At 43.1% G+C, this 21,849-nt stretch overlaps 1 protein-coding gene across 7 annotated transcripts in view; it reads right to left on the bottom strand.

Annotated features, from left to right (window-relative positions):
- ENPP2 (ectonucleotide pyrophosphatase/phosphodiesterase 2) overlaps positions 1–21,558 on the bottom strand; it is a 111,324-nt gene extending 89,766 nt beyond the window's left edge. For 4 of the 7 annotated variants that reach the window (XM_019459963.2, XM_019459959.2, XM_019459962.2 and 1 more), the window contains exon 1: positions 21,436–21,558. In XM_019459963.2, coding sequence (XP_019315508.1) covers positions 21,436–21,492 — 57 coding nt within the window. In that variant the 5' untranslated portion in view covers positions 21,493–21,558. Of the gene's footprint in view, positions 1–20,084; positions 20,521–21,435 lie in introns of those variants that run through there. The other 3 variants (XM_019459967.2, XM_019459965.2, XM_019459961.2) reach the window with 2 other exon arrangements.
- Between the last annotated feature and the right edge of the window lie 291 nt (positions 21,559–21,849).

Consider the following 21,849-nt stretch of genomic DNA (forward strand, 5'->3'; position numbering starts at 1 on the left):
TAGGGTTATCACATGACCTAGCAATTCTACTCCTAGCTATACCCTGAAGAACTGAAAATATACGCCTACATGAAACCTTGTACACAAATGTTCACAGCAGAATGATTAACTGATGAATGGGTAAAAAAAATGAAGTATATCAATACAATTAAATTTTATTCAGCAATAAAAGAGAATGAAGTCCTGACACATGTTATAACATGAATGGACCTTGAAAATAATCAAGTGAAAAAAGCCAGACACGAAGGCTACATATTGTATGATTTAATTTCTATAAAACATCTAGAACAGCAAATCCATAGAGAAAGAAGGTAGGTGAGTGGTTGTCAGGTGATGTGGAAGTGACTGCTTTGGGTATGAAGTCTTGTTTGGGGGTGATGAAAATGTTCCAAAGTTATGGTGTTGTTTGCACATCGCCATGAAAGTAATAAAAACCACTGAAATGTACAGTTTAAAAGGGTGAGTTTCTATGGTTTATGAATTATATTTCCAAAAATGCTGCTTAAAAAGAAAGAGCTAGTGAGATTATCCCTGCAGTGAAGCAAATTCCAAGTCTCTGGACCCACAGGAAAGGAACATTAACCCTGACCTTCAGCTCTCAGGTCAGTTCCTTCCAAGCTATGTGCAGAGTCACCTCAGTTACCCTCCGAAACTTACAATTAACAGGGACTGAAGCATTTGAGTGATGGTGTGAACCTTTTTTAACCAGCCCCTGTATGTGATGAAACCTTTTACATTCCTAAAAATAGGAGGATCTCTTTCAGAGTACTTCGGGGCCTCTGCCATAGGACTTTAATCAAGTTTCCTGTTTCATTTTATTTCAAAATAAAATGAAAACCCAGTGCTTGCCTACGGATCTCAAGGGACTTGAATCTTAATGGCAACAACCTGTAATCAGAGTTTGTGGGACAATTGTGGGAATTTAAGAACAATGTCTTGGAACGACACAGATGGGCCTTGAGGACATTATGCTCAGTGAAATAAGTCAGACAGAAAAGACAAACACGGAATGAACTCACTTAATAGGCGGAATCTAAAAAAAAAGCTCATAGACCCAGAAGCGGGGGGGTGAGGAGTGGGCAAAATGGGCGAAGGGGGTCAGAAGATACAAACTTCTAGTTATAAAATAAATAAGCCATGGGGATGTAATGTACTGGTCATGGTGACTATAATGAATAATACTGTATTGCATGTTTAAAAGTCACTAAAAGGGTAGATCTTTAAAAGTTCTCATCATAAGAAAATGAATTCTGTAGTTAATGTATGGTGACAGCTGTTAACTAAACTTATTATGGTGATAATTTTGTAATACATACAAATATAGAATCATTCTATTGGACACCTGAAACTATATAATGTTATATGTCAATTATACTACAATTTTTTTAATGCCTTGCATTTGAAGAACACTTCTTAAAAAAAAAAAAAAAACCCTATAAGAAGAATGAAGGCTCAGTCACTCTTTCTACTTTGCGATCAGTAAAACTGAAAGCCCGCTCATAGGCAAAGTCGCAGAGCTAACGTACCTCTGACTGGGACATCATGACAGTTCAGGACAGGATGAAGGGAGGGGAAGCAAGTGTGGATGAATGGTACCATACCTGGCTTGGAGCAGATACTCCATAGGTGGTAGCTAGGATTTCCTAAGTGCCTGCTCTTTGCTGGACAACACACTAGAGACACTTATATATACATATATTGCCTTATTTAATCTCCTTAAAAGCTTTCACACTATTATCATTGTCAATATATGAGAAAACAAGGTCAAATATATCAGACACCTTGTCCAAGTTCAAGCACCTGTTAAATGGAGGAGTTTTCTCTTCTCCATGATTTCCTAATGAGGATTATAAACTGGCAAGATCTAAAAGGAATGGGAATATTAACTATTTGCTGCAAGAAACATGAGTCTATTAAAAGTAGAGAATCCAGGGGTGCCTGGGTGGCTCAGTCGGTTAAGCGTCTGACTTCGGCTCAGGTCATGATCTCACAGTTCGTGAGTCCGAGCCCCAGCTGTGCTGACAGCTCAGAGCCTGGAGCCTGCTTCACATTCTGTGTCTCCCTCTCTCTCTGCCCCTTCCCTGCTCATGCTCTGTCTCTCTCTGTCTCAAAAGTAAATAAACATTAAAAAAATTTTTTTTTTAAAAAGTAGAGAATCTGATAAATGTTTGATAAGTTTTAATACTTGATAATGTTTCCTAAATCAGAACACACCAGAAGCCACAGATTAACTTCTATCCTAGGCTGACCTAATTCTCACCCAAAAAAAGAATCGGGTAGTAATGAGGAAGTGACTGGCCCGAACCGTGGGCGTCATGGCCATATCATTTCAAGGTTCCTAGGAGATCAGAGAGAACGCGGATCATTGTCAGACAAGTGACCTAAACTTCCAGAAACCAGAATTTTACAAATTCATATAATATTGATTCAAGGCAGATTTAGTGAGCACTCCCTACAACATACGCTAATGGTTATTGAAAGCTTTCTCTGTGCCAAGTACTACTTGATGTCAAGGATACTGAGATAAGAAGCATGTTTTAACTGGAAGACGTGGAAGTCTGTTAAACACACTCTGTTAAGTCACAGAGGTATGCAGTGGGGATGCAGTGGGTATGTGTGGGGGCTACTGAGGATACGCTCACTCAATCTCTGCTCTACTCCAGTACCAGGGAACCTTCTGGTCTTACAGATTTTTTGTAGGATGTGTTATAGATACAGTTCATATATTCTGCCAGTTATGCTCCTGAGGTGGTCTTTCTGCACATGCTATTTAAACAGCAGAATTGAGGGGCGCCTGGGTGGCTCAGTCGGTTGAACGTCTGACTTCGGCCCAGGTCATGAGCTCACAGTCCGTGATTTCGAGCCCCGCGTCGGGCTCTGTGCTGACAGCTCAGAGCCTGGAGCCTGCTTTGGATTCTGTGTCACCCTCTCTCTCTGCTCCTCCCCTGCTCATGCTCTGTCTCTCTCTGTCTCAGAAATAAATAAAACATTTAAAAAATTAAAAAAAAATAAACAGCAGAATTGAGACAAGGTCCACCCTCCTGTCCCTTTAGCTGTTTCTCTGGTAACAATTTTTATAAAAGAAAGCTGGGAGCTTTTGTTACCTGAAAGTCCAATAGAAGTCCATGCTTGATCACAACTCTAAGTGACCTCATTATATCTTGGGTCCCTTTAGTAGACAATGACTGCCCAACCCAGGAGAGAAAAGTTCAGGTGGCACCGCCTAGACTCCCATCTGGACTCCCATCTTTATTTTAGACGTCTTGTTTTAGTAAGTCACTAAACTACACAGCATTGAGAAAGGCATGACCAGGATGATGAGGAGTCCGTGTTACCCAATTCATTCATTCACTCATTCATTCATTCATTCATTCACTCACTTGCTTATTTACTCAACAAATTTTTACTGAGCACCTTGTATGCCATCAGGCGTTAGGGATGCAAAGTGAACAGAGCAAATCCTCTGCCTCAAGATCCCACATTCCAGTGGGAGAAGAAATGTAATATAATTTCTTTATACTTTATACATGATACTTTATACATGATAAGGGAAACAAAGCCAAGCAAGAGAACAAAGAGTAATGGCAGTAGCTATTTTCAGTTGGGTGGTAATGAATGTCTTTCAGCAGCGATGACATCTGAACAAAAATCTGGATAGAATGAGGGAAGGAACAGCAAATGAGACCCTAATTTGTAGGAGCAGCCGACTATGTTCAGGAAGGCCTGTGTGGCTAGAGTGGAGTCAGGGGAATAATCCCAGATGATCTCAAAGAGGCTATCGGGTGCTGGTCCATGCAAGACCTCACAGGTCACAGTGGAGCCTTTGTGTTTCATTTTGGGTGTGATGAGAAGTGACTGGGGGGATTTCAATCAGGCAGTGACATAATCCGATTTGTTTCAAAAGGCTCACTGGATGTTTAGAGAATGGATATTTAATGAACTCCCCCATGGCCAATGGTTGAAGACTGTGCAGCTTGGGTGCCTTGCATAGACGATGGAAGAAGGTGGGTGTGGTTGTCCTTCTCAAATGTTCTAAGGGCAATACAAGACAGATGAGTTTTATTTTGTGTACTTCCTCAGGCAAAACTAGAAGTTACAGAGAAGCATGCTTCATCTCACAATAAGAGGAACTTTCTAGCAAATCAGTGCTGCCAGAGTTCTCTCATCAAAAACGAACTCACAGTTACTATTGAAGAAAAGGCTGGGTAGGTGAGGTCAAGAATTATGGCAAAGTATGGAAATTCAGAAGAAGATTGGCTATACAACATTTTAGGTCCTTCCCAACTCTAGGCTCCTATTAGTTACCTCTCTTTTTAAAACTGTCTTTGGAGGCTGAGTTCTCTCTGTAATGACCAGCAAAGAGCTACTCAAATTAAATTAAATAACCAGAATTCAATTTTATTTTTTTCTTAATAAATCAAAAAGAAAGGGAAGGATCCTTATACACACTTTGTTCTTACTATTTCATCGCCTGAAGGAAATGTACATATAGTTATAGGCGGGTATAAACAGTATAGGATTGGCATGTGGAATTTAATATGCCAAAGAAAGAGAACACTGGTCAGGATAAGGCTAAGAAAAGGAGAAACACCTTCCACAAAGTCATTTGATGGATTTAAGCAAGAGATTAAGCAATCTACTTTGGGTACGTCTAAAAGACAGGCATAAGACAAGCTGACCTTATACTGCCTCTCCTAGCCTTACAGGTCTCTTATAATCCTTTATAAACAGAGAGCCCCTGCAAAGTTGAAATACAAATGACCTCAGCTTGCCACTAGAGTATTATGCAAGACAATGCAGAAGTTCTGGACCTTATATTGTCCCGCTAAACTTCTGTGGCTCTAATGAGAGATGTTATACAACTTGTTAATTACTAAAATCCTGGGCTGTCGGGTTTGGTTAGAGTCATGGCTCAGATGCTCACTAGCTGTGTGGCCTGAATTAGGAAATCTCTCCAGACCTCTGCTTCTAGGTATGTAAAATGGGAGTAAACCCAGCACCTCCCTCATTGAGTTGTGGGGATTAAGTAAAATAGTCCTTGTAGTATTGATTGTTAATAATTACAGCTACCATATACTGAGCACATAGAATGTGCCAGACATTGCACAGAAATCCTCTCCACAGTCTTGCAGGGTACGTATTGGTTTCTCTTTTTGACAGACGCTCAAGGAGCTTAAGTAACCTGCCCAAGGTGATGTAGATTCATCCAGACTCAGCTCTGCCTAACCAAAGTCTAGCTTCTAAGTACTTCTTTTCATAGTACACTATGCTACCATACATTTGGTTTATTACAAAAATTCCTCCAACCTCACATTTGGAGGGCATTTGAAGGGTTTTTCTCTAGTGCCTTTAAGAGTTCAGATAAAGAAGGACTCTGTAAAGGATAGTTTCTCATTTTCACACCAACTACAGGTTGGAGCCATTATACCAATGTATTCTATTTGTGTCATCTGACTGATGCAGTCTGTCTTACATGCCTTCTAGGTCTGTGGCTGGCCAGTCTCAGTCACAGCCTTGTAGCCTATGGTATCTGGTAACAAAGCAGTTTGCAAAAGATGCTGTTTTCTCTTTTTTTCCTAGTCTTCTCTCCCTTCCTGCTGCTGTTTCCCCTTCTTCCTGAGAATTGATAAAAATTCTCTCACTCTTACTTTTGCAGTTAATCTCATGTGACCTATTGACAATGACCCAGTTGTTCTACTCAACTACAACACAGTTGAGACGCCAGTGTAAGGACAAAGATCGCCGCCTGACGGAGCTGGGAGCAATCTTTCTGTATTGGTTCCTCTCACTGCACCCAACACAATCTAATCATAATAAGGGCACTGAGCACAGTAACCCCTACCGGGAGTCAACCACTGGCCAAACATCTAACATGAACTTGCTCATTCATCCATTTATGCAGCAAATACTGTTTTAGGCAGAAAAGACACCAGCAATTAACAAAATAACCCAAGTGCCTACTCATGGAGCTTATATTTTGTTGGATGGAAAAGTCATAAATTATACAAATATGTCAATTAGTGACAAGAGCTATGAATAAAGAATAAAACAGGACGGTGGGAACAAGGAGAGAATGCAGTTGGCCCTTGAACTACGCAAATAAAGCCATTAGGATTATCCTATTTTACAGATGAAGAGTTTGAATAATTTGCCAAAAGTCGTCCAGTGTTAAAACAACAATCTGCCATATTCTCATGGTGACAATAATAAATATAACACCATCTATGAAGGTGGTTATAAAATAGCATGAAGTAAAGAATCATATTTTACGAGTGAAGAACCAAGACCCAGAAAGATTAAATAATCTGCTCACAGCTACACAGTAAGTGATGGGGATAGAATTGAAATGCAGTCTGAATGGTTTGAAGTCCCTGATCTTTCCACCTGACCTTGCCCCTTCTGTTGTATTTGTTCCGTCTGAAATTCTTTTCACTGAACTCAAAGTTTCTTGAGGACAGGGACTGCATCTCCACCATCTCCTGCAAGTTCTACAGCATCTGGCACAGAAAGTGTTGAGCTTTCTGCATGTGGACCAGCCACACTCCCCAGGCAGAAAGCAAGATGGCCGCCCATTCTAATTTTCAGACCTTCTCAGCCTCACTTGGCAGTGGGTCTCAGTGTATAATTAGCATTGTGAGCAATATTACCCTTGACCCCCAGAGTGCCAAGAGACACCCAGTGGCAACCTGCTAGCCTGAGCCTAATCTCTCAGAAATACCTGCATTCCCAGGCAGACTTGTGTCCTGCACAGACTTGTTTGCCTCTTTATTAGGCTGGTGTTTGTCTAGGAATCAAAGGAATAAGCAAGTAGGATGCACATGGCCTGCATGTTAATGAGGGTCGATCCTGTGGAGTAAAGGGGGTATTGTGATGAATTTGAAGGGCTTGCCGACTAGCTGTATCACGTCAACTCCGGCCTAACAATGCTTTCCTCAGCACTCCTCAGCAATGGTGCTCACAGCTGCACTTTGCACTTAGTGCACATTGTGCTAACCCATCGTAGATGATCAGATGGGGTGAATGAATGAATGATTTTCCTTCGTATTATTCAGGTTGCTTCGCAGGAGTACAACACAACTAAGTGGAAACATTTTGAGAGCAAGTATAATTCTCTTTGGGTTAAGATTTAGGGCAAAGTGGATAGAGCTTAGAGTCAGGCAAACCCAGGTTCAAACTTCAGTGTGGCCACTCACTAGCTGGACGGGTTTGGAAACGAACTCATCAGACTTCTCTGCTCTCCTTCAACCTTCAGTTCTCAGCCCAGAGAGCCCTCGACCCTGTTGCTTCCCAGTCATCTTGTTATTCCCTTTCTCCCCCCACCTATTTGTCTTTGAATACTTACCCTAACTCTTGGCATGTACACCTCTCCCACTGGACTGTAAGCTCCACAATATTAGTGAGTCTATGCCTCTTTCCTCTTACGTTCAGAGCCTAGCATGGTGACTGGCACACAGAGACATTCAATTAATACTGGCTGAATATATTAACAAAGGAAGAGGACGGTGAAGAAAGAGGAAGGAAATTGTAAGGAGAGTGTAGAGGGTTCAGACAGAGGAGGAAAGGGATCAGGCAAGTGTCTTACAGTTTTACTTTCCTGTGAAATGGCAGCAGAGTTGGCTTGGGCCTTCTTCCGTCCCTCCGTCCCTACCCAGTCCGGCCCCCAAGGCCAGAGTTCTCAAGAACTCTCTGGATCCTAGAGGAGTGCTAAGCCTCAACGCTAGAAAAATAATGCCACTTTCTTGTCCCTGTCCTCAGGCACCCAAGAAATGCTGGGAAAATTGCAGAACCTTGCTGCTGATGCCCACACACACTTATGTCGCTTCACTTTAACCAAGCCTCCAGGAGCCTCGACCATGTCTTTAGTTACTTCATGTTGACTAACCACTGAAGTGTCTGTATACAATGTCAGAAATTTTTCTAGATTTTTCAAGCCTTCTGCTCCCATCCCTCTCAGGGAATAACTTTAATCCTTTATCCCCTCAAAAGATCAAGGCCATTCTAACATGCTTATTACGTCCTACATACAGATTTTACTCCCAGTGATGCCATACACAAAAGTTGCTTTGGAGGGTGAGGAATACTGGGAAAAACTTTTTTTTCCCTTGTTTTTGCCTAAGGATCAAATTATAGATCGAGGTGTTTCTTAGGAAAATTGCTTGCCTTGTGTTATTTAGGAAGGTCATCCTCTGGCAGCCTGACTACATTTTTAGTGAATTTAGAGCCGCGGGGAGTGGACGTCAAGACTATAAATAATCTAGGGTAATAGTAATAAGGGGTTTAGGATCCAGTGAGCACTGGATGAACACCCTGTAACATCTCACAACATGCCTTCCCAAGGCAAACGTGGCTAGACAAGGACTAAAAGACATAGTTAGGCCGAAGACGTCTCTCACAGAGAAGCTGGCAGAGCGTCTACCTTAGCTGTTACCTGTTACCTGACAAGCAGGGGCCACCATGCTCTGTAGATTTTCTGGTTGAGGTGTCCTGTCAACCAACAGCAGCAGATAAGCTCAACTTTGCCAAACTCTTTTTTAACCCCGAGTTTGAGATGATAGTTATTTGAAATAAAAAGAACAGGGGCCCCTGGGTGGCTCAGTCGGTTAGGCGTCCAAATTCAACTCAGGTCATGATCTCGCGGTTTGTGAGTTCATGCCTCGTGTCGGGCTCTGTGCTGACAGTTCAGAGCCTGGAGCCTGCTTCGGATCCTGTGTCTCCCTGTCTCTCCACCCCACCCCTGCTCATGCTCTGTCTCTCTCTGTCTCTCAAAAATAAATAAACATTTTTAAAAAATAATAATTAAAAAAATAGACTACATGTCATGTATTTCTTCTGATTTCTTTGTAGACATCAACTCATTGAACTTGAGGAACAATCACACATATAGGTACTGTTATCATCTGTAATTGATGGGGGCAGAAACTGAGGTACAGAGAAATTCAGTGGTAGACACGGGGCTTAAACAGTGGCAGCTCCAGAGCCTGAGCACTTAAACACTACCCACCAGATCTGCCTTGTCTTTGAGATGAAGGGTGTTAAATAAAAAATTACAAATCAGTTCCCCACTGCTAAGCCCATTTAGGACAGATGCAATCTACAATCAACCTTCCAGACCACCTGTAGTAAGAGCAGAAGTTTTGGAATCTAACAGACCTTAGTTTGAATTCTAAGAGCTGTGAGAAGCCCCAGATGCCTCATGGATAAGGCACTGGCCTCCTAAGAACTATGAGACCTTGGCCAGTTATTTAACCTCTTTAGGCCTTTACTTTTCCTCGTTCTAAAAATGAGAATAACAGGAACTCCATCCCAGGGGGGTTTTGAGCAGGTGTAGGCAAACTTTTTCTGTAAAGGGCCAGATGATAAATATTTTAGGTCTTGCAGGCCATGCAATGATCACTATCATAACTATTCAAGTTGCTATTGTAGCGTAAAATCACACACGGACTCTGCAGAAACAAATGGGGGTGACTGTGTTCCAATAAAACTTTATTACAAAACAGCCACCAGAGCAGGGCTATAGTTTGCCCATCTCTGGCTTTGAAGATTACATGAGATAATGTATGTGCTTTGCACGATCCCTAGAATACAAGAAGTCATCAAAAAAGATAGTATAATTATGGTTTCATCATAAGATGACTAGTGCTTTCAAGTTGGTCCAAAAAAACCCCAACCAAAACTAAGTTAATTTAACATTGTCAAGAACCTCTGAAGCCTTACATGGGTAAATGTATAACTTTCATAAACTCTTTTGAGATACTGAGAAATTACCAACACTCTACTCCTAATTTTACTTTATAGGAAGGACTTCCAGAGACAATAGATTTTAGTGTTTTCAATATTTTGGACATATTTAAACTAAAAAATAATTTATTGTTTATTTGAAATAGAAATTTAACCGGGAAATCCTGAGGTTTCCCATTGTTGTTGTTGCCTGTCTTGTTTTGCTTGTCTGTTTTTTTCCCAAATCTGACAAACTACCTATAGGCTTCTATGATTCTGCAATTTGGAAATCACCGGTTTTATCGCATAACAAGAATAACCCAACACAAGCAACATTTTGTTCCTTCGGCGAAGAAAAGAATTACATTCTTATGGAATTATCCCCAAGGTTCAAAACTAATAAGTCCCCTGGGTAGAAGCCACTGAAATACTTATAAGACAACCAGTGCTCTGCACTCACGGGTGCCAAGAACAAGCTTAGGTCACCCAAGGAAAAAGTGCAATAATCTTGCATTTGTTCCTGCTGATTAAAGTCAAGCAGCTTCTGGAAACTGTGAGGCACCCCTCATGTCACTATGTTGAATTAATATCTGAGCAGTATTAATGATGGAAAAACCCAATTATGTCCAACACGTCCGAAGTTTTGCAATTGGATTTGTCAGCAATCAAACTGTGTACTAAGAGAGCCCAGTTTGGCAGTAAACAAAGCTTCTGAGTGGAGAAGAAATATTCTGCGCACATAAACACTGGCGCCTAAATTCCTGATAAATATTTGATAATGAAGATGTGGGAGGAGGAGCTGGTGCCTTCAGGCATCAGATATCTTCCAACAAGTCAGATTATAAAATCTTTCTCAGGGGATTTAGAAAGAGAGAGAGAGAGAGAGAGAGAGAGAGAGAGAGAGAGAGAGAGAGAGAGAGAGATGTGGCTTAGCATGCCACAGCCCATATCTTTTCAAACTTTAAAGACAAAAGATGGTATTTGGCATGTCCATGAAGGTGAGAGGCACTGTTTTAATTAATAGTATAGTATTTAGAATCAAAAGTCCATGTTTGAGTTTCAGCTCGACCACTTCCAAGCTGTACAACCTTGATCTCGTCTCAACTTCCAATTCCTATCCCTAAAACAGAGATATAAGAATTATCATCTCTTATGCTTTGGTCAGGGTCAGAGGAGATCATGGATATGGAAATGCTTTGCTAACTGGAAACAGCAAGACTCTGTCATCTATCATTCCTATGAATAACAGCAGAATCTCTGGTGACTGAAGAGCAAAATAATGTGTTGAGTGTTACCAGCTGAAACCATGCTAGGGGAATTAAGCTCTCATGAAATCTGTATTAATCTAAGTCTGTAGAAAGCCATGACAAAGTATCACAAATGGCTTAAGCCACACAAATGTATTGACTCACAGTGCTGGAGGCTGAAAGTCCGAAGTCAAGATGTCGGCAGGGTCAGTTCCCTATGATCCCTGTGAGGGCTGTGAGGGCGGGATCTGTTCCAGGTCTCTCTTCTTGACTTTGTAGATGGCCATATTCTCCCTGTGTTTCTTCCCACCCTCTTCCCTCTATGAATATCTCTGTGTCAAATTTCCCCTTTTTGTAAGGACACCAGTCATACTGGAGTAGGACATACCCTGATGATCTCACTTTACTTTGATTACCTCTGTGCAGACCCTGTGATGGTTAGTTTTATGGGCCAATTTGATTGAGCTAAGGGATGCCCCAATAGTTGGTAAAACATTTCTGGGTCTGTCTGTGAGGGTGTTTCTGGAAGAGATTAGCATTTGAATCAGTTGAGTAGAAAAGATCACCCTCACCAATGCATCATCCAATACACTGAGGTCCTGAGGAGGAAGAGCAAATTTGCTCTTTTAGCTTGAGCTGCGACAACCATCTTTTTCTGCCCTCATATATCTACATTCCTGGTTCTCATACCTTTAGATTTAGACTGGGACTTACACCATCAGCCTCTCATTGTTTGGACTCAAATTAAATTACAACACCAGTTTGCATGATTCTCCAGCTTGTAGACAACAGATCATTGGACTTCTCAGCCTCCACAATCATATGAGCCAATTCCTATAATAACTCTTTCTATATTAGCTGACAGAGAGATAAAGATAGAGTTTATCAATAGAAGATGTGTGTGTGTGTGTGTGTGTGTGTGTATGTGTGTGTCTGTGTGTGAGACTTATTGATTGTGTCAAGACTAATACAAACCTTACCTCCAAATAAGGTCACATTCTGAGGTATTCGGGGTTAGAACTTCAACTGGTTGGGGGTAGGGGGAGACAAGGGAAAGACACAATTCAACCTGTGACAACATCTTCTATTTATTTTGTTAAAAAGTCACCAAATTCACTCACAGTGTTTCCCAACCAATGCCTGCTTCCAGATGAAAACATTTCACTTTAAAATGGAGACCTACCTGCTTGCTGAGTGTCTAAGATGATAAATTATTTACTTCAGAGTAAGGATCTAAGGCCATGGCCACATACCTTCTCTAGACACCGAAACATTAGGCAGTGTCCTTCTTTTTAGAAAATTATCTTTATCTTATAACATACATGTCACCATTTTTCCTTATATTTGGCTTGGGAATAAAATTTTGTCATACTGATAGTCACAGAGATACTGAAGTTTGTAGATTTCAAACTCAATTCTTTTTTTTTTTTTTTAATTTTTTTTTTAACATTTATTTATTTTTGAGACAGAGAGAGACAGAGCATGAACGGGGAAGGGGAAGAGAGAGAGGGAGACACAGAATCGGAAGCAGGCTCCAGGCTCTGAGCCATCAGCCCAGAGCCCAACGCGGGGCTCGAACTCACGGACCGCGAGATCATGACCTGAGCTGAAGTCGGACGCTTAACCGACTGCGCCACCCAGGCGCCCCTCAAACTCAATTCTTTAAAAAAAAAAACATTTATTGGCTACGTCTCACTTCTGCATCAAGCTTACCTATTGTTGACACGTTTCCAAATCAGATGCCTTCATTAAATTTCAAAAAAAAGCTAATAAGTATATCCACACATATAAATAAAATATCTTATAAATACATCTATATAACATAGAATAGGAATCATCTATATAACATAGAATAGGAATTAAGTTTTTAAAAGTGAAATTAGACTTTTTTTAACTCATCCTTTCTTAGCAACTCAGTATCCTGTTTTTGTCATAAACTGTCTTACCATTTTAGAAACTATAAATGTCCCCTACAGAATAGATACATGGGTGCATGGACATGTGTCTCTGGGGGTAATCATAACATTTTTTTATACTATCAAAAAAGTGGAAACAGCCTGATGTCCACCAAGAGGAGTTTGTTAAACAAATAATGAGGCAACGGAATGGGACACAATACACCCATTAAAGATCATGTTTTTGAAAAATATATAAATGGCATCGGGTAATATTCTTGGTATGTTGTTAAAGGAAAAACAGTTACAGAAGGATTTGCATGATTCTGATTTTATTCTTTTTTAAGTTATTTATTTATTTGTTTGTTTGTTTAGAGTACAAGTGGGAGAGGGCCACAGAGAGAGGGAGAGAGAGAATCCCAAGCAGGCTCCACACTGATAGCACAGAGCCTGTTGTGGGGCTCGAACTCATGGACTATGAGATCATGACCTGAACCAAAACCAAGAGTCAGACACTTAACTGACTGAGCTACCCAGGCGCCCATGATTCTGATTTTAAATCTACATGTGCATAAACCTAGAGAAAGATATTCACCCCTGTGTTAATATGCTTATCTCCAGGTACTAAGATGTGGACAATATTTTGTTTCTTCTTGGTATTTTCCTTATTTAACTTTTTTCTACAAAATGCATGCATCACTTACAAAATGAAAATATGACTTTTTTTTAATAAATAGAAATTCCCTTCTGAAAGGTTCTTGCCTTAGACATAGCACCATTCATACCATAGGGTTACTGCATTTTTCACAGTTCTTAGTACTGGGTTTCTAGGGGATAATAGAAGAAGATCAAATAGGTATAAAAAATAATTACATACTCAACACTAAAATGCAGCCTATGACGTTAAAGGAAGGCTTGACAAAAATTCAGCATTTAATTTAGGTTAGGCCTTAATGAAAAAGTATATTCTCAATGAAGTAATAGGTTAGACAGAGGAGGGGTGGTCCTGACATTAGAAAGGTCATAAGTAAACAAACAGGCAGCAAAAACACTGAGTCTCCTCTGAAAGTAACAAATAGTTCAGTATGAGTAGTTCCTAGGGTTTCTAACAGGATGCCAGGGGACCAGGCAGGAATATTAAGTCAAGGGCATGAATTGTCAGGAAGTTTATTGTTCAAACTAAGGCCCTTCAGCAGTGAAAGTGAGGACTCTAAGTAGCTACCAGGAGACAGTAGGCACCAGGACTATGCAGGGAAACCAGGACCCATGGCTGCCCTACAAAGGCTTGGATCACACCAGCCAGGCTGAGATATTGGAATTTCATACACAGAATCCTGGAATCTTTGTGTTGGAAGGAAATGTCAGTGCCCATCCAGCCAGGCCACCTCTATTCCTGCCTCTCCAACTTGGCCAAGAATAGTTACAAAGTGTTTGTTTTTGTTCAAATATCTGTGACAAAATGCTTATTGCCTTGGAACAGCTCTGTTAGAAAATTCCTCCTCGTGGGCGCCTGGATGGCTCAGTCGATTAAGCGTTCGACTCTTGATTTTGGTTCAGGTCATGATCTCACAGTTCGTGGGTTTGAGCCCCACGTGGGGCTTTATGCTGACAGTGTGGAGCCTGCTTGGGATTCTCTCTCTCTTTCTGCCCCTGCCTCTCTCTCTTTCTCTCTCTCTCTCAAAATAAATAAACAGAAAGAAAGAAAGAAAGAAAGAAAGGAAGGAAGGAAGGAAGGAAGGAAGGAAGGAAGGAAGAAAGAAAGAAAGAAAGAAAGAAAGAAAGAAAGAAAGAAAGAAAGAAAGAAAGAAAGAAAGAAAGAAAGAAAATTCCTCCTTGTATTGAGCTGAAATTTATTTCCCTGACTCTCCCACCCATTTGGCCCAGCTCTGCCATCTCAGAGAGAGAAACACAATGCTAATCTCTCTTCCACATGAGAGTAAAAGATGTAAAGACAGACATCCTAGCCTTCTAGATCCTCTCCTTTGCAGCTGAAATGTCCTGTAGCCGCCCTCCCTACAGCATTCCCACAGTAGGTCACTACTTGCTTCCTATGTCCTAGTTCGCTCTTGAGTTGTTCCACGCTTGTCCTTTTCCTGCTCCCATTGGGGATGGGGCCACCATCTTCTCTTGTTTATATTACCACCACACCTCCCTCGTCAACCATCTCTCCAAGCCACTGTCCATTCAGCAGCCAGAATGATCTTTCCAAAACACAAAACTGATTGGGACCCTGCCCTGTTCACAGTCTTCAATGATTCCCTATTCTCCTGAGGATCAATTACAGCTCTAGTTCTAGCTCCTACCACGACTCTATCTCATCTCTCTCATCCCCTCAGCTCTCTGCACCCCCTCTTTCAGTTCCTTGAACAGGCTTCTTGCCTTCAGCCTACTGAAGGGTACCGTTACATTTGCCTGGAACTCCTCCCTCCTGCACTCTTGAGAACCCTTACTCAGCCTTCGGGTCTCAGTTTAAACATCACTTCCTCTAAAAGTCTACCCTGGTCCCATTAAGCTTGGATTAAATATCTCTTCCTAGGTGGTTCCACAGGGATCTAAGCTTCCCCTACAAAAGCAAGTATGACATTGAATTGAAATCATCTCCTTATTCTTCTGGCACCTTTGCCAGACTGTGAGCTCCATGAAAGCAGGTCTACCATTTTCAGCACCATTAATCATCAGCATCTGGCACAATGATTGGTACATAATAAATGCTTTAAAAAATGCTAATGGGGGTGCCTGGTGGCTCAGTCGGTTAAGTGTCCAACTTTGGCTCAGGTCATGATCTCATGGTTTGTGAGTTTGAGCTCCACATCAGGCTCTGTGCTGTCAGCACAGAGCCTGCTTCCAATCCTCTGTCCCCCTCTCTCTCTGCCCCTTCCCCACTCTCTCTCTCTCTCCTTCTCAAAAAATAAACTTACAAAAATTAATAAATGCTAATGAATTAATATGTATCCATCAGAACTAGATACAATTGTTCTGATACAGTCTGCACAATACAGAGAATGACTGTCACCTTCCATGTTCTATTTTCTATATCTTTTTACATAAAACCTAACATTATTTTAGAAGAAACAGATCACTATTGGTTTTATTGTCAGTTTAAACTCCTAAATCTTAACTATATGAAACCACAACTTCTATCCCGAACTTTCCCTCTCTGTCACTTCCTGCCCCTCCACTCTGTCCCTCCTCTCTCTTCCCCTCTCTCTATCCCGCTTCCTCTCTTATCTCTCACTCTCCCATCCCTTTCTCGCTCTCTGTCTCACACAGATATACCCAGTAATTTTGCAATTGGCTTTTATGATCCACGCAAAATACATTCTGTATCTATTTCTGCATACTTCCCTACAATCTAAAAAGGCAAAATAGACCACAACTGATTGATAGCTTCTGGACCCCTAATCCTTATGCCCTTTTCTAAGCAAATGTGATCAATGTGTTATGCGTTCATGGACATCAACGACATTGAATAAAAGCGGGGTAAGGACACAGCCCAGAGCATACCACCAAAGACATCCACCTGCCAATCCAATCTCCTTTAACAAATGCGTTCAACCGGGTATTAATTTAACCCACGTGCATCCTTCCAATCCAGAAGAATTTTGCAAGATCGGGGCCCTTCCTAAAATCAAGCTTTTTAATTGATTGATGACAATTCTGTACAACCATATTCAAGGTGCTTTATTTTAGTTAAAACCCCCAATACCTATTATCCCTTTTTAATAAATAATACAACTCTGATTCAGAGAGAAAGTCACACACCTAGTGAGTGCCAGAGCAGGGATGTGAGCCCAGGTCCTGTGACTCCAGATTCAATACCACACATTACACTGGGATCCTCTCAAAAGAGAAAATACACTTAATTGGACATGTGCTGGCTCCTGCTAATCACCACCTACCCTCCCAAATGTCTGTTGAATGAATTAATCCTTTGACTAGAGATTTTTAACCTGAGGTTCATGTCAACTCAAAGGAATCCAAGAGTGGACTTGTATGAACTTCCTGAAAGTTTACAGAAAGTGCCTTGTGCTGCATATTGTCCATTTTTGCTGAGAAGGGTAATGTCCACCCAGATCTCAAAAGGACCATGGCTCCAAGTGAGAACAGCTTGCAGTTTCGAAAACTCTCTGTAGAACCTAATTGTCACTCACCTCTGTCTAGAGTTTCAGACACATATCTTTCTCTCTTTGGAAAACCAAAGCTGCATTTTCTCATCTCTCGTCTGCCAGAGCCTCTACCATGCCCAAGCCGCCCGTAGAGATCTCACCTGCTGGTGCCTTCCCGGGCCTTGCAGACCTTCTCTGGTATCAGAAGACACCAGCTTGTGTCTCAGGTACCACCTTATCAAAAGGCTCAGAAGCCCACCTATCTTGGCCTTCAGTACCCTCTTCCCATGCCAGGTTCCAAGTGAAAAGGACTCCTTTGCCTTCACAAAGCCAAAGCAAAATTGGAAAAGACTTTTCATGCAGCTTTTCCCGGTCTTGGATAAGGTTAGGATAGATGCAGGTAGCAGTCTGAGACACTCATTAGTTGAGATGTGGACTGGAGAGTGAGTTGGTAGAACTGGAGACTTGGGGGATTATCTCAAATACCTAGAAAGTAAACCCTTCCTTTGTTAAAACCATGAAGACTATGACTTTTCCTGATAATCATTGTTGACCTTCGCTCTTTGTTCTTGATCATACTGCATTGTATCTCTATCATCCTAGTCAATGCCTGAACATAACAGTCACTGGCAAGAACTGCGCAAGAATTCACGCAAATTTGTTGAGCATCCCAGCTGGGCTGATGCTAAGACAAAAAGAGCTGATCCCTGCAATTGAGGAGTTTACAGGCTAGTAGGAGGCAGACAAATAGATATTTGCAAGAAAGAAGGGTGAATGCTCTGAAAGAAGGAATAAAGAAAGTTCTGGAAAAATATGGGAGGGATACCTAACCCATTCTGGAGGATGGAGAGCAGATGGTCTGGGTGGTTTCTAAAAGAAAGTAGCTCTCAGCTGATTCTTCAGGAGAAAATAGAAGTTAGACATTGACCTAACAGAAGGACAAGGAGGAAAGTCATGTTTTATAAATAATTTAATGAGCCTACATTTTCAAAAAAAACGTGCATAAAATGTGGAGAGGAAGTGAAGGATAAGAAGGGGACGGTAAAAGGCAAGTTGTGGAGAACGTGTGTATGCCAACACTACTCTCAAAAGGAAAAAAAAAAAAAAGAGGAATCTACAGACAACTTTTCAGAACAGATCTGTACGATGATATTTGCGTTTTAGAAAGCTCATTGGACATAGTATGGTGACAAGATAGAGGGCACGAGATGGGTAGTGCTGGCCTCAAATGAGACTAATGGGAAGTTGTGACCAGAATCCATTTGGGGGTGGTACTGATTTCAACCAAAACCATGGCAGGTAAGACGGAGGGGGGTTGTGCATGTGAATTATATTGAGCAGGTGGAGTGGAGACTGATCAGGTGTGGTGAATGAAAGAGAGGAAGTCACCTAGGACGATTCTGTTGTGTCTGGCCCGGACACTGGGGAGGTCATTTGAGTAGTGGCCAGTGGAAGAGGAGGGGCAGGCCTGGGAGGAGGGGGGAGAAGACAAATTCAGTTTTGGGTATGCTGATTTCAATGTGCTCCTAGGGACATCAAAATGGAGATGTTCTGTATTAAAGGCTGGTATTTAGAAGAAAGATCAGGGTGGGCCCCAGATTTGTACGTAATGGTTGCAGCCATGGGAATAGATGAGATCTCCCAGGGGAAGAGAATCTTCAACAGTCGGATCCGCCAATGCCCATGCAGAGAGGACCTCTGAAAGGCACTACAAAGTCAGAGGAGACCAGGAAAGTGTGGTATCACAGAACCCAAGAGAGAGTAATGACATGGAGCGGGGGTGGGGGAGGGGACGAGCAACAGTTCAAAATGACACAGAGAGGCCGGCGGAGAGCTGAACTTGCTCTCGGGTTCAGAGAGGTCTCCGGCGGCCCTGACCGAGCTTGGCGTTCAGAAGCGAGGGCGGACGTTCAGAAGCGAGGGTGGACGCCAGCTGAAGAGCAGGGAAGCAGTTACTGGGCGGTGACGGCGTGGAGACGCCCAGTGTCACCCACCCTTGGGAGAAGTGCAGTGGGAAGGTGGACGACAAAATGGAGATGGCAGCTGCAGGGGAGGGAGGGCAGCGGCTCAGTTAACATCTCAGGAACTGCAGTGTGGAGAGCTGCGGTGCTGTGTGCAGCTGGGCGTGCGTGCGGTAAACGACATAAACAAATACCCCCGCCGGCTTCCCTCTCCGTCCTGCTGAGCGCTAGAAAGCCTTTTGTTTTCATTCCCTTTATCAGTGAGAAATGGCTCTGGGCTTAACCTGTTAAACTGAAACCAGAGTGTGGCAGTGCAGCGGCCGAAACCCTTTGACCCGCCGCTAGCGCCCAGCGCGGGCTGTGCCCACCGCCCCTTCCGATCCTCCCCACCTGCTCTGTTTGCCCTGGGAGGTTTCCAAGTCCAGATCAAAAGCACCCCTACTCCGCCGAGACCCCAGGCTCCCTCCACTCTTATCCAAAATTAGCCAGATCCATTTGCAAGACTTGTTCAAATAGTTAAGTACAAAGGGCCGAGAGACCGGCCGCCCGGCTGTGTGCACGCCAATCAAATCTTTCCTTTGTGGCGCCCGGGAGGGGGACCCCGCCTTGTGGAAGGGGCTCCCTCCAACTGCGAGATGATTCTGTTTCCTTTGGACGCAAGTGTAGGCTCCCAGAGAACATTACCGAAACAGATGGCTTTAAAACTCCCCATCCCTCCTGCAAAAAGCCGTTGTCCGACAGGTAATAAACAAAACGCGGAGCCTCTCGCGGCCGCAGGAAGGGAGAACTCACACTCACAGCACCCCGAGACTGGCTGTGCCCCCGGGGAGCTCCCGCTTGGCACGGGTTCGAGCTCTGGTGAACGGAGACTCGTCCACCACCCCTCTCCGCCAGTTCCACCGGCTCGTTTTCCAGAAACGAGAGGCGCAGTGTTCGCAAACCCAAACATTCCCTGGCAACGGAAACTCGGAACGAGTTAAGCTCTGCATCCGGCGCGCCTGCAAATGCTCCAGCTGAGTGCACGGGAACGCAGCCCAACAGGGACCGTTTTCCGGCAAATCTGGAGGCCCCTTGCAAGGTTTCCCGGCTGACAGAACGGCAGCTTGGACTCGGGAGCCCCAGCAATGGAGGACGGGAAGAGAAAGGCGCCTACCGTACCCGATCGGCGCGGCGGGTCATGCTGCGGGCGTCTGGGCGCCTGGTCGGGCCCCGGGCGCTGCGGACGCGGCCTCTGCTGCGGCCGGGCGGACCTGTGAGCTCTGCCCCGGGACGGCTGCCCCGGGCTGCTCTTGTTTGCACTGGGCCGTTTGCTTTTGGGATTTCTCCAATGCAGATGTAGTCAGGGGGCCGCTGTCCCGGGGGACAATGATTCCATTGGAAGCTGGCCTTTGACAAGACTCACACATGACCTTTGACTAAAATGGCTTTGGGGAAGGAAAGTGTCCGGAGGCCGAAGACGGGGCATCCAGTGCAGGCGTCCACATTCCCACCCCCAACTGTGCCAAGTTAATTTTTCATCCCGTAATCTTTCAAGGAGAGTCTCCGCGAGGTTTGATTTGCGTTTCTCCTTCATTCCGTGGGATTTTCTCCCCTGCTTCCAAAAGGATTTTGCTGCACAAGTTTCCTGCGGTGCCGCTGATGAGTTCCCTGAATTAGCGTTTCCAGGTTAACCGTGGGCAGCGGTATACTGTATAAGTTCCTGTAACATTCTCCGAAATAATATCACCATTTTTTTTTTTTTTCACTCTCCTTCGAGCATGCTACAATTTACAAAAGCGCTTTTCACAATCATGCTATCATTTGGCCTCCAAACAATGCCGGGGAGGCTCGCCTATTACTGACGTTTTAGACAAAAAGAAACAGAAGCTCTAGAAAAATTGGGTATTTGCCCAATCACTCAACCAGAAAGTGGAATCTGGGTCCTCTAAATTGGCATCCTCTCCACTTCCACAAGGCACCTTGCTGGGTGACCTCCCTGCTGGGTGACCCACTGCTCAAAGTCAAGTATAACACAAAGACACTACAAAAACGCTAACACATTATTATAACATGTAATGCAAAGTAGTAATGGCTATAACTATTTTAATTTTTGAATTATGAAAGCATTGGAAATTGTTTTAATAAAGTAGCTGTTTTGGTTATTGATGTCCACAGATGTCTCAAATTCATTGACTACTTTTTTTTTTCAATTGTCTAAATTTTTCCTTCAGCAGCTGTTAAAAAGATGCTGTGGGAAACAGCCTGGCCACTCCCAGGTGTGGGTACAAACCAGGGGTTCCTTGGGCTGCTGCCAGAGTCTACCACCAATGATGATCAGAGTCTGTTCCCCTCTGTTTTCTGGGTCCTTCCAGATGATGAACAAGGAGTCAGCATCCCAGAATTTTATTGTGCTGAGAAGGGCTTGAGGAAGGTCTACAGAAATGCCCTGGAGCCCCCTGGCAACATGTCGGGTGGTATCATTCTCATTTTTTTTTTCAGCTTATAGAAGGAGAAAGGGGGTGATACTCACACTCATTTTGGAAGGACTGTAAGGAGTCAGCCAGGAGGAGAAGAGGGAGGAGGACATCACGGAGCAAGACAACACCACCGACAAAGGCTGTCCATTGCCACGAGTGAACTGAAAATAGTTCCTGCAGGCAGGAGCCCCAGGTGTGGGAGGCGGATTCTAGAGAGGAGGGTGTGGGTTTGGACTCTGACCAGCCTCCTGTGCCACTCTAGGGAATCTGGACATCACCCTGCAGGGCCAAATGGGTTCATACAATTGGCCTGGGTTATCAGCTCACACGAAAAGGATGCAGGAGTCATATGTTGTTCTACAACAAGAAAAAAATAGATCGATAGATCGAAAGATAGATCGAGATATATATATATATATATATATATATATATATATATATATATATATATCCACCTAGCTTGGTAG

This window comes from Panthera pardus, unplaced genomic scaffold, assembly GCF_024362965.1.
Source record: "Panthera pardus isolate Hobbes unplaced genomic scaffold, ASM2436296v1 HiC_scaffold_7, whole genome shotgun sequence".
NCBI classification, from domain to species: domain Eukaryota; kingdom Metazoa; phylum Chordata; class Mammalia; order Carnivora; family Felidae; genus Panthera; species Panthera pardus.